This window comes from Aythya ferina, assembly GCF_964211825.1.
Source record: "Aythya ferina genome assembly, chromosome: 3".
In the NCBI taxonomy this organism is placed as follows: Eukaryota; Metazoa; Chordata; class Aves; order Anseriformes; family Anatidae; genus Aythya; species Aythya ferina.
This window is the reverse complement of record NC_140298.1, coordinates 118,066,421-118,079,774: the sequence shown is the minus strand read 5'-3', so window position 1 is coordinate 118,079,774 and position 13,354 is coordinate 118,066,421. Positions and strand designations below refer to the sequence as shown.

Sequence of the window (13,354 nt, the reverse complement as noted above, 5' to 3'; positions counted from 1 at the left end):
ATGGGAAATAACAAGAGATGTTTCCACTCCCTGAGCAGACAGATAGCTTTGAAACTGGGACTCCTGCAGGAATATAATTTGATGTATTTGATAGAGGAGAAAAAGGGTCGTTTCTGTCAATATTTCTCTATGTCCGTCTTTCTGCTCAAACACTGAGCTGAAGTGAACGCAGTAGACACCTGCTCTCCTTTTTCTGCATGCTTCTTTGAGACCTATTCCCACCTCAGTGAATAACCCATTGTTTACCATCCACCCTCCTCCAACATCCCAGCAGTTTTGGGAAGTGCTGTTATTTCCATGCACAGTTTTACCAACACGTATAGAAAGAATCTGTTCACGTCAGTGAGAGATGGCATCCAGAAGCCACTGGACATCTGGGGTTGAGAAATGAAGAGCATTTTCATACTGCTGGCTGCCAGTGAGGCTGAATCCACATGGCCTGTTGAGCCTCAAGTGTAGGGGATCTTGCTGCAAACAGCCAAGCCAGCAAGTGAAGCACTGACTTGTTTCCTGATGCACTCCAGCCCCATGAGCACAGCGCTGCCTTCAGACTAACAAACTCTGCCAGGGAACTCTGCAGTCCTCGCTTGTGTTTGTGCTCCCCCTTTCCAGCATCAGCTGCATTTTGTGTTTTAGACTTCTGCTAATCATACAAGAAGATGCTGACAGAGCAAGAAATTGAATCTGCGACTCCCATGGACCCACCTAGCTATCTTTTAGACAACTCTCCCCCTGACAGGAACTTCAAAACGTATGAGGGTTGGTGAATGCTCATTTGTAGCATCTGTGTTAATCTGCATTCTGTTTGCAGGAAAAGCTGGTACCCACCCTCTTCACAGGGCTGACACGGGACAGGCTCACATACCAAGGCTCAATTACACCTTCACAGTTCAGGGAAAATCCCATAACTTCAGCAGAATCAAAATAGCAGCTACTCAGAAATAAAATCTGTTTTGGTCATGCCGGTGAAGGTAAGCCATGTTTTACTAGTCTTAGGTTTAATAGGATCCAATAAATATGCAAATTTCCAAAGCAATTAAATATACATGCCATGATGGAGTTGCATCCAAGTATATTTTCTAATTAAAAAGACCCTCCTTGTCTCTGGCAGTCCTCTAACCAGTGGGCTGGGCAGGCTCCTAACAGAGCTGATGTGCAAAATAGGCACATGTGAAACGGTACAAATGGGTTTTAGGGACTGGCTGAGGGATTTTGTTACACGGGTACCAGTTCTGTACCTCACATTTGGCTTAACTAAGGGTACTTCCTCCCTCTACTCTCTGTTGAAAAGTAGATTCTCATATTCAGTGGTTTGTAAAGGGCAGTGACACCTGCTTGTAAAATGCCACTGGACACATTCGTGCTGATTGGATTGCCAAAAAATATTTTAAGATCATATCTGTTAGCAAATGGGTCACCCTTTGCATCGTGAGCACACTTATATATGATTTATGGGGTTGATAAATTATTAATAGATGTTACAGGCAGAAGTAGTCCACATTATAGATGGCTACAAGCAACCCATTAACCTGTTGGACATTAGGAGTCTGGAGGAATTAACCATTCACTGAAACTGCTGTAACACAAATGAGACATTTTACTACAATGTCTTTAACATCCAGCTGAATCCTGCTCCTCAAAGGAAAGAGCATTTCTCACAGCAGGTAAAGCTGGGGATGCAGAAAGACAACTTCTGGCTACTAACTCCCAATTTCTGACTCCTTTCCGTGCCCCTGTACCACCAACTCAAACTGCTGTTTGAGCAGAAGCCACCATCTTTCTCTCCCCTTTTGCTACTTACGTCTGGCATGATTTCAATCTTCTCGTAGCGTCGCTTGTAGGGCAGAGTCAGCACCTCTGCTCTGCGGTAGGACATGGGTGGGGGCTGGCAGTCTATCATCAGATCTGTGCGATGAGACTGGGTGGGCGGTGGCTGCGTGTACTGCTCCGGGCAGACCACGTGGAGAGGCTGGAAAAGAAAACCGTGGTGACTTACAGAAACGTCTGCTCGGATCTGTGCTCTGCCCTACAACAGCAATCGTTGCCACAAAGAGGTTTGCAGATTGAACTTAGCAAGATAACTCATTTGTATGAAAACAACATCCTGAAGATGCAGTACGGAAGGTCCAGGCAGGACTGGAACCAACTGCCCAAGGAGCAGGCGGTCTTTGCTTTGTATACAAACAGTGCCCTGAGTACCAAGACCCAAATTTCTATCTTTAATCACCACTTCAGTATCAGCAGGCATGTCAGCTGCCATACTGAGAGAAAAATCAACATGTTCAATAGTTTTTTCTTCCAAAGGCTTGTCATTTAAATTGGAAGCAAGCGACAGTAGTGGTGGGGACCATCACAAAATGGCACGGAGTGAGACAGACATATCAAAATGAATAAGATCTATTAATTCTATCAAATTCTATGATTCTAGATGTATCAAAACACAAGGCTGCAAATACATTAGCAAAACAACCAACTCTGAGTTTTCATAACCTGTCAGCAGTGTATTAACAAAGCATGAGCAGGCTGATTAGGAGGATCACCCCAGGACTTAAGGAAGACGAAGGACAAAGCAGTGTTTCTGCAAACTGCAGAAGTTTCAGCATTGGAAACAGCATTATGCTTCAGCTGTAACATGAAAGAAGACACCTGTCAGAAAATAAGGCAACGTCAACTTCCATCAGTTGTGCAGTGACAAGCCAGGTCACAGAACAATGAGATAAGATGATGCAGGCATTGTTAGGAAGTTTGGAGGAACACACATTTTTCTGTTTGACAAGCTGAAGATGGATCCAAGGAAAAAGCTCAGCCGGAAAAAAACCTGGGTATTATTTTAATTATGTCATAAATCAGAAAGCTAATTTCAGTAGAAACAAATTGGATGGATAAGGAGGGACCTCTAAAGCCAAAAAGAGCCAAAGGGGGGAGCAGAGATGATATGGCAATTCTGCCCTTCTGCCTACACAGAAGAAGCCCAGATCTTGCAAGAGGAAAGCAGTGGATTTGGAAGAAACCTGAGAGAGGAACTCCAAAGCAGTGGTCCCAAAACCAAGGAAAGGATCAACTGCAGGATTACATTACAGCCATGGAGGAAATGGTTAAAGCTGATGGTGCTGAGGATAATCAGCACCTGGAACCCTTACATTAAGGCTGTATTAAGACACAGACAGGTTAAATTTTAAAGAAACAGGAGAAGGAATAAGGCAAAAAATAAGGGAAAAGGTGATTATTACTAAATATACCTAAAAAGGAAGAAAGGAATGTACACATCAGTTGCTCTGCAAGCTTTTAGAGATCCTCCAGCCACTCTGTGCAGACACTGGCAGTCACTTCATACTTATTTTGGAGCAGGATGATAAAAGAGAGCTCAATCACGGGGACATGGTGGGATGAATCACCCAGCTGCAGCATCGCAATCAAGGGCTAGAAGCTTTTCAGAAGAGTTAGGGCAAGGAGGGAGGGGTGCGGGTATTGCCCTCTACGTTAAGAAATGGGTAGATGGTGAAAAGCTGCCTCTGAAAAACAGCCACAAACAGGTTGAGAGCTTGTGGGTAAAAATAAAGGACTGGATTAATTAAAGGCTACCTGGTGGCTGTGGTCTCGTATAGGACATCTGATCAAGGGGAGCCTGGTGACGAAGCCTTCTTGCTTCAGATACAAGAAGTATCGTGCTCACAGGCTCTCATCCTGATCAGGGACTTATTTTACAAGAGTGTGTGAAGAAACGTAAGAAAAGGCAACAAAAATTCATTACCTGGACTTCTTTGAGTAATTTAGACACCTGAATAAAATTCAGTCTTGTGTCAATGGGGCAGTAAACACATTTCATGGCCAAAGGTTGATAAGGAGCCAGGGCATCCAGATAAGAGAAATCCGGTTCTGAAAAGAGAAATGTTGAAAATACTGAATGCCTACTGAGAAAAAAATGGCCCGGTTCCTGTCTGATCCCACGTTCCAGTCTAGACAAGCTGTTGTTGAGCAATGTTAATTCTGTTATAGATTTCTTTTCCCTTCTTCCTTCCCCCATCTGATATTTTCAGTTAATTTGATGAAAATTATGCCCACAATTAGTCTTACCTTAATCAAGCAACAGAGCAATACTATTTCATTTAAACACATTATTGCATGATTTTTATAACAAATTTAATCAGGACAAAAACATCATCTCTTATTTTTAATCAGATCCTGTAAAAGAAGGCAAGATGTATAAATGTTTGGTATTGCAAGGTAACCCAAATGTCAGCTTGTTTTTCACTACGACACAAATGCAGCACAAAGATTGTATCTTGATAAACCCGTACAAATGTCCCTTGCTGCAGACACATCACCTCCCAGCTTCCCTTTTTCCTTATGGTACTTTTTTTTAAATTTTAATCTAATTCTCAGGTTTAGGCTGGTGGAAAACACAGGGTCTACGTTTTAACCAAAGAGGATCTGTAGGGTGCTGCTCTCCCATTGAAGCAAGAGGTAATTGGGATGCTTATAGTTATGCCAGCAGAGCCAGGCCAGTATGAACTGAAGGCTGCTCCTTTTAGGGGCTACCCTGAAGCTGAGATGGGCTGTGATAACGTTATTGGAACCCTTATTAGACCCAGTAAGTCTCTTTCCCTTTGTATTTTAGAATTGAAAATGAGATTAGTGGTTTGCCTAGGAAAAGTCGTGCACCAAATGTACTTTTACTCACACAAAGTAATAAAATAGCTAGAATATTGTTTTTACCATTTATCTGTGAATGAAAAATGCAAGGTCTGATACATGACACAGTGTAGGACACATCTACTTGACTCTGGTGACGACTGACTGAATGATGTGGAAAAGTTTATGCCATTGAATTGTAGAATCCTAGAATGACTTGGGTTAGAAGGGACCTTGAAGGTTATCCAGCTCCAACCCCCAGCCATGGGCAAGGGACACTGTCCACTAGACCATTAGCTACTTGACATAATTGTTGGATAAATTGCATAATGGGAACGCTAAAAAAAAATAAATATTGGTATTAGTTTAAGTACAAAATGGGAAAAAGAAAAGGGGGTACAAGAAAGACTTATCTGCTAGGCTATTCTGAACTATTATATTTATATTCTGAACTATTATATTTACCCTGTGAGACCAGGATATAGCATCAACCAATAATACAGATGTTTGGAACTGTCAAAGGGGAAATTTAGCTGGGTTTGAAGCAATTGTTAGTGTAACTGCCTTGGAACATCAAAGAGAAATATTAGCAAAAAATGATAGTTGTAGAAGAGCATCTTACTGGATGACCCGAAAGCTATGAATTGGCAACAATAAAAATACACTGGGCAAAAAGCCTGCTAGGTAAAAGCAGGTGTGTGAGTCCAAAAATATCAATATAAAAACAGTCACTTAGTGCCAGTAAGTTTAACAGCAATGAATAGAAATTTAGAAATAAGAATCCTTGGACAGTAGCTAGTTGAATGATGATCAGTAGTCAATTAGGATTGAATCAGAGGACATTTTAAAATACACTGGGGAAAGAAAGAAAACAAGGCAGGCACAGGTTCTCTACTAGAGCTATACAACAAAATTGCACGTAGTAAATTAAAAAGTTATCAGATGAGAATTTTTCCATCCCATCTGGTGTTGTAGGTGACACAAAGATTTGACTGCTTGTTTTGGAGGATGAGGCAGCACCTACTCAAACTGAATATTTTGCATCAATAAGCTCAGATAAGCTACACACGTGGACTTTTTATCTAAGTGTCCAAAATGGCATCAAATCTTTGGTCCCTCTGAACGACTAATAAGAACAGAAGTAGCCATGGAAAAGTGAGAAATTGCAATGCACAAATTCTAACGCAGAAATTGTAACTCTAACACGGGACTTCCAAAATTTGAACACATACAAAACACAACTTGAGCTTCTTACAGTGAACTTGTGACATGAAGCAACTGCTGTTTTGAAGATACCAAAAAAAAAAAAGGAATTCAACTGTGTGATGGAAGACAGCACTTGTCAAGGTTTCGTATTGACTTTTTTTCCTGAGAGAATTACAGACCTTTAGCTTTTTCCCCAAGACATCAGATTTACCACTGTGTGACACCGAGCAACAAAATCTTCCTCTGTACAGCACTAATGTGGCACGCACGAGCCATTTTAAGATCTCCTAGGGAGTTAGTTTTTAAAGCATTGCTGTTATCAGAGAGAGAGCAAGCAGCAGAACTCCTTCTACCATGTTTTCTTCCAGAATTTCTTTGTGGCTTACCGGTATTCGATATTTTTAATCGATAATCTATTCAATACCGCTTGAGCTGTAACATTTGCAGATGACACAAGCAAGCAGAGCAGCACCACGGCTCCCTCACAGCTGGTGTCCTGGCTGTTGGCTGCAGCTGCTGGTTCAGTCTGCTTTCTCTTCTAGTTGTTTTTCACATTACAAATCAGAAAGGTGGAGACCACCTAGCTCCTGTGGACTGAACGAGCACTGTCATCATTACTGACTGCCTTGTAGTTTCAAGGTCCTAATCACTAGAAACTTGTAGCCTTCGACAGGAAAAGCTAGAACATGACCTGCTACCACCTGCTTCAACAGACCAAACTTCTTTCATAACTACAGGGGACTTTATCTCAAAACAGGAGAAGCTAGATAATAATATAAATCCTGCAATGCGATGGAGGTGCTTCAGCTTTCCACTGGAGTTATTAAGAACAGAAGAATTTAATCTGCTAGGAACTTCTGTAGCCACAGAAGTCTTTGTTCCAGCTAAGATGGCCACAAGGAAGCAGGAACATCCTGCTGAGTGTAGATGCCTGCAGACAGAGATAGACACTGCAGACAAAAAGCCACAGACGGGCAAATTTAGGTAACAAACCTGAATTCTTAGTGCTGGCAGTCACTGAGCACTCCAAGGTCACTGCAGCCAAAGCAGATCTCAACTGAAGTTTTGCAGGAAGTATAAACTGGGAATGAACCTCAAAGACCATGACCTTAGGTATCCACAGGTTGGTACGACCTCCGTTCAGAAACCTTAATAGCTTGCCAGTTCTAACAGCAGTCTGCTCTATTTCCTCATTTCACGGAAAAATTACTTTCAAATATGGAAAGATCAATTACCTGTCCTTACAAGAAGGCACAGAAAAAGACTTTTTGCCATTAAAGACCAGTTTCCAACACCCTGGCTGATGGTGGGGAGCACCTTCACAGCATGATTAACACCAGCAATTTCCTGAAAATTCATGAAATGCACAACCCAGCAGAGGGTGTACATGCTGTGGTTTTAATTGAAGTCCCAACTGAAGTAAGGTTCACTATTTCCAAAATAACGCTTGTCTACACAGCAATTTAACCAATTACTGTAATTAGGGCATGTTTCCTGCAACTACCCCAAAGGGCAGGAGTGATGGGTACTGGAACAGCTACGTTAGTGCTGTGGTATCATGCACCATTCTCCAGCATAAACACAGTCTTTATATTTAAGTGTCTTACCTGCTCATCTGGGACTCCCTTGTATCTTCCCTCTCCTTGCAATGGTACTAATTACACACTGCTTTATGTCTACCAATATTCTTTCCAAACTGTTTTAACAATATTATGATCCTGTGACATGATTTTGTACCAATATTGTGAAAGAGTCAAAAGGACTTGCCCATCACTATCCTGAAGTCTACAGCTAAAAAAAAGAGAAGGAAAGAAATACCTTTCCCAGTCCTGTCTGCTTTAGGAGGTTGTGTGCTTTCCAGCAGTCCTATTCACTTAAAAGAGGAGAAAAATAAGCTTAACAGTGGGACCACCCCATCGTGCCCTTGCTGTGCGAGTAGGTTTGATCAATTACTCATAGTTCTCCTTCCCGTTTCTCATTACTCTGTCCTCGTCCAAAATCCACGTCTTTTTTTTTTTTTTTTTTTAATCTGGCTGAGAATTGTGTATAACACTTCTCCCTTCTCCCAATTACAATAGAGCTCTTTCCGCATAAAATCAGTAGCACTGGCTCGAAAGATGATTTCCCTTCTCGTGTCTGAACAGTGCCCACTGCAGGCTCTGTTCGGATGACACATTGGGTATAAAGAGCCTCGAGGCACTTGGACAGAACATCAGTTTGAGGGAAGGCATTGAAGTATTTCTAAAGAAGATCAAACTCTAGAAGATACTCCCTTTGCTGGGTCTCTCAGAAGCTTTATGTTCTCTCTTAAACACTTTGTCTTGCTGTTAATGACTGCCACGGTCCCAGGATGCGGCTGCCCTGTGGATCAGTGACCACAGTTCAGTCTGAGATGGATAAGGATTGATCCATTAAATCCATTAAAATTAGGAACATACCGGGAGAAGTGAAGGAACTTAAAGGATGGTCCTGTTGTGCCCCTGGCAGCCTGAGTTACTGAGAAAGGAAACAGCTCCCCAGGTTCTTAGCTGGAGCCGTACCTTCAGCTTCAGATACGAATGTGGCTGTCAGCTAAAAGGTGTCTGGAAAAAAAAAAAAGCTCAACCACAAGGCAGCGATGGCATAGATCACAGCTGCCAGACCTGCACGGGGTGCTCGCTTCCGAACCAGCAGACATGTCAGAAGTATCTTTAGGAACAGACAGGTTGTACAAGCTTACCGAAGAGCCAAGCCTGAGTCTGAGGTTTTGCAGAAAGGGAAGAAGAAGATATGAGGAAAGGTTTGTCATTCCAATGGGATACGGGGAAGTGTTTCTCCCTTCTGACCAGCATCAGTTAGGTCTTGCCTGGGTTTAACTTGCAGCCAGCTGCTTTTAATCCAAAAATTAATTTCCTGTAGGCATTTTACCGCTGTGCACAACAAAGACTTTTCTTAGAAATGGCAAGGATTGACTCTGCATGGCAAAGGTTGGCTCTGCAGGGCTAAAATGAATTAAATGGCACAATAATTACATTCGTCACTGCACTCAATCCTGGGGTCTTAATTTAAATGAGTTCCTACCAAAGTCAGAAATTTCTGCCCCAGAACAAATGAGCAAAGCCCCTAGGATTTGGCTAGTTCACCAGAGTGTGCAGCCTATTGCTAATTTAATAATGATAACTGCATTTCACTTACCTGTGAATATAACAGTGTTCAAGCTGGATTTTCCCCATAACTCCATGAAATGAACCACGTCCCCAAATCTCAGGGAGGGATGTCCAGTAAACACGACGCACGGCTGCTTGAAGTCATTACTGAAGTCTCCGTGGATGCTGGGATAATGTTTTAATTTGTTTGTCTGAATGAGCTGAAAGAAAAAAAAACAGAAATTCAGACATTACACACATTTCATGCCTCTGTGTGTGTATTGACGTGCAATTAGGAATATTCCACAGGTTGTTTATAAGTCATCACAGAGTCCCTTCCTGCATAGTCCTGAGATTTTCCAGCAAATTTAGTCGTTACTGTCCTAAATGTTATGAAAAGGAAGTTAGAGCATGGAGCCAGGTGCCTCCAAATCTTTCCTCTCCTTTCTGTGGTACCAGCAGTATGGTAACGGAGAAGAAACTCTGCAAACATTCCCTGCTTGCAGTTTCCTGGAGTGAACAGAGTGCTCAGCTGCCAAATTCAAAATAAGCTACTTTTTCCCCCTCTGCCATGTCTACAAAGAGCTCTGGGCACTGATGTTTAACCTCGTTTTCTTACATCACCCTCGTACCAGGCAATTTTGCCCTCGGTGGTATGTTGTTGTGAGTTTCGCTGCTGTAATGGGTTCAAACAAAGCCAAATCCCCTGGAAAAGCAGAAGGAAAAATAGACTCTGACTTTTCCTCCCTTAACTATCATTGAAATTAGTAATAACAAATGAACAAAAAGAAGTACTTGTCGCTAGAGGTGGAAACCAAAGCGTGCTGTGCATGCAGAGCAGATTTCTTTACTAAGGTGGGGAAGTTTAGTTCTCAAGGCACTCTTTGAAGAAAAATTTTGCTTTATTTCTCCTGCCTCTGGTCTCTAATCTGTAAAACAAGGTTCAACGCAGACAGCAATTTAATAGACTAGCGTGTTGTGCACTTCCATGCAATATTTTCCCAGTCTTTTCTTAGCAGGTATATGCTTCCAGCCCTGTCTTGAAAATAATTTTAAGCATGGTTTAAATTTCAAACATGGCTTTAAACATGGTTTCCTCAAAAGTATGTGGTTTAAGGCAATCACATGCTGAAAACTGAAAAAAAAACACACACAAGGAGCAATGCTTCCTCTGCCAGCCAGTTTTAAAGGAGGCAGGACCCTTCATCAAAGATCCCTCCATACGTTACTGCCTCCTGCCATGCGTTACGACGTTGCCCAAGCTACAGAATTCACATATGTGGGGTTCAGCAACACATTTCTGCAGCTGTTGCATGGTGAAACCCCGGACAGTGCCACTAATTAGCAAGCAGCATGCTCTTCACTACAAGTCGTAACACGATGCCCACATCACACCTTTCTAGCAGAAATCCCTGCCACTCATAACATTTCTCTTTGTTTTAACATACTTGATTTTCAAAAAAATGAGCTAAAAATGAACTTTATAACAAGCAACTTTTCTGGTCTCTCAAACCTGTAACTCATCTTTCCAGATCCTCTTCTACTTGCTTCTTTTTACCATGTTAGTTCTAACTCAAATTGTGTCCCCACATGGAAATGAAGGAAAGCTGATAAATCTGGGATGTCTTCAAGCCTCTTTGCAACAAATGCACAGCCCAGAACTTCACAACTTAAGGTTATCATCCAGTTAGGTACTTAATTGAATTCAGCCTCACTGAACAGAATATCAACCCCATTATACTCCCATTCTGGCTGTCACTACCCAAAGGTATGTTGTGGTGCTAGAACAGGTAGTGTACAAAGTTAACCTCAATACCTTTATCTATAATATAAAGTTGGTTGCACATAGCTGCAAATATTCTTTCTCCTTCGCATCCTTGAGTGTGATCCCCTTCAAGTTCCTTAACAGCAAATATTTTGCTGTGATTTTGCATGTGACTTCGCACACATCCCATTTAAAACTGCTACCCAGTACCCAGATGACTGGAATCGAAGGGGATGGGTAGCATTCCTTCTGGGGGTTGGCACAAGTTGGAAACTGTAGGTTTCCACAGTAATACAGCCCGTTATTTCCATGTGGATCCTTGGATTATGAAGGAAGAAGCTGGGGCACTACGCTGTCTGCAACTTACTAACAACGTCAAATTTCTATTTAGTCTTCCAAAGGGGAAATTGAAAATATATCCAATAATGCTCTGGCAGTCAACATGCACTCCGTCTTATGAATGTTCCTGCAATTAAGACTAATAAAGATTTCTGATTAACACATCTGGAGTGTAATAGCTAGAATCTGAAGTTAGCTCCAGTAATAAAAACTGTGCTCCTTTTATGTTTATAAACATAAAAGCTGTATTCTCCTCAAAGCACTATGGCAGCTTCAAGTCCCTTCCTATTACTTTGAATAGAGACACAGGATCCCTAATCTATTTTAGGACCTCGGCTTCTCTGCGTGTGCTCATTTATTTATTTATTGCTTTATTCTGAGCGCCAAAACATTGAGCATAATGTTGGGGTGCATTGCTCCTAGCTGGCGTGCTAACTCAGGATGGAAAAGGGAGATGTTGAATCCTTAGCACCATCTCCTCAGGCATGCTGATTTCTTCTTTTTATCTTTTTTATTATCTTAGAAGATTTTTTATGGTAAGTCCACAGAAGCTCTGTACCGTACCTCGTAATCTCCAATTCGCACAGCTGGATGTGGCAGGGGTGAAAGGCTACCTAAACAAGTTTAGAGACACTCTACTCACTCCAGCGATAAAGCAGCTGGTGGATTTTAGTATCTGGAGCAATATCTTTTCTAATTACCCTCTCAAAAATATATGGAGCTGAACCTGCGAAACAGGTCCAACAAAATTTCACAAATCATTAAAGGGACTAAATCTGTAATGATCTGTGCAGGTTTTTCACACAACCCCTCTCATCTGTAGTCACTGCTGTGCCACATTCACAACTCCAACCTGCACCAAGACGGGGCCGTGACCAACACCTGGCATTTAGTCAAGCCCTATTTTCCAAATAAAACTGATTTCTGGAAACAAGAAACAACATTCAGAGCGTGTTTCTACATAAAGCACGGTTATTGACTGAAAGCTTAAGAGACAGAGGATGGCAAAGCACTGAACTGAGACTAAGCATTGCTGTGTTTTTTGTTTTTGTTTTTAAATCCCAAATGGTTACGATTCCCTTTAAAGCAGTAGATTTGATTTACAGGGTCAGCAACTGCTGCTATAAACAGGATAAATCTCCAGAGCCTTTGTGTATCCTTTGCTGAAGTGAGCCAACATACGCTGCTATTTACTGTGTGTGTTTGTGTGCATGTGTTCTGGACCCAGAATTGGGAACAGATCTGGTTCTTCTCAATGAATGAGTGATGCACGGCTTACTTCGCCTCCCTCACTCCTTTCGTCAGACCAGTGCTAACAGGGGCCTAATTCTGTGTAAAACAAGACAAAATGTAACACTAAACAACCACTTTGTTCCAGGTATTTATTGCTTTGAATGTGATATGCAGGGACTGGTGTCTGGAGGAGGGAAGTAAAGATGAAGAAGACAAATGCTAGTATTTAAGATCACAGAATCAATATTACTCCCACCCTGGCTATTTTCAGTCAAAAAATAGGCTTTTCCTAGCCATTTCTCCTTGATGTTGCTAAAAGACTCTTATGAAGAGGACAGTAAATTCAAATTCTTCCTCCACCAGCAAATACTGATCCATATAAATTACATCTTAAATATTTCTGGTGCAGCCATTTAGAGAAATGTTGTGAAGTCTGGATTCACTTACTTATCTTACAGCCTGGAATTAGCAATGTAAACATTAAACAGAGAGGAAAAGGAGTGAAAGCTTCTCATTTTGCTTTGTGAGAACAATTCAGCTCTTCTTTTATAAAGCCTCTGCCTCCACAAAAGGGGCAGTGCAGAGTGTACAATCCCTGGTTCCTGATAAAATGGTCAGAGAGATGGCTAATTCCCTAGCTGTGGCTGTGTTGGGATGGATGTACCCATACCCTCAGGAAACTTGGTGAAACACTCTCAGCTTTGTTCTGGGATACCGGATTAACATTTCTAACCCAAACAAATTACTAATTTATGTTCCACAGCACTTCAGCTGGCCATTGTGGAGCCTTAAGGTTATTTAAACACTTGGCTTATAACTGATGCTCTGCCCTGGATGTGAAAGTTACCTTGTGAAATGTATTTGTATATAAGTTATAATATGAAATGTCTTCCTTGGCCAGCCTGCTGGATTGCCAAGCATTTGGGAAGTTTAGCTTTCAACTTTGCAGAAGCTTCCACCATTACTTCAATTTGAGCTCCTTTTCCTCTCTTCCCCATCATAATACCTGCTGGTGAAAAATTGAATTTTGATTGTTGTCTAAGCATAGGGGAGA

The 13,354-nt window shown here is 41.7% G+C and overlaps 1 protein-coding gene across 3 annotated transcripts in view; it reads right to left on the bottom strand.

Moving 5' to 3' along the window:
* Positions 1-13,354, bottom strand: part of INTS9 (integrator complex subunit 9) — a 65,272-nt gene that overhangs the window by 12,437 nt on the left and 39,481 nt on the right. For all 3 annotated transcript variants that reach the window (XM_084514268.1, XM_084514267.1, XM_084514269.1), the window contains exons 12-14: positions 9,013-9,184; positions 3,752-3,876; positions 1,802-1,969 (exon numbers count right to left, since the gene is read on the bottom strand). In XM_084514268.1, the coding sequence (XP_084370394.1) occupies positions 1,802-1,969; positions 3,752-3,876; positions 9,013-9,184 (465 nt within the window). The remainder of the gene's footprint in view (positions 1-1,801; positions 1,970-3,751; positions 3,877-9,012; positions 9,185-13,354) is intronic.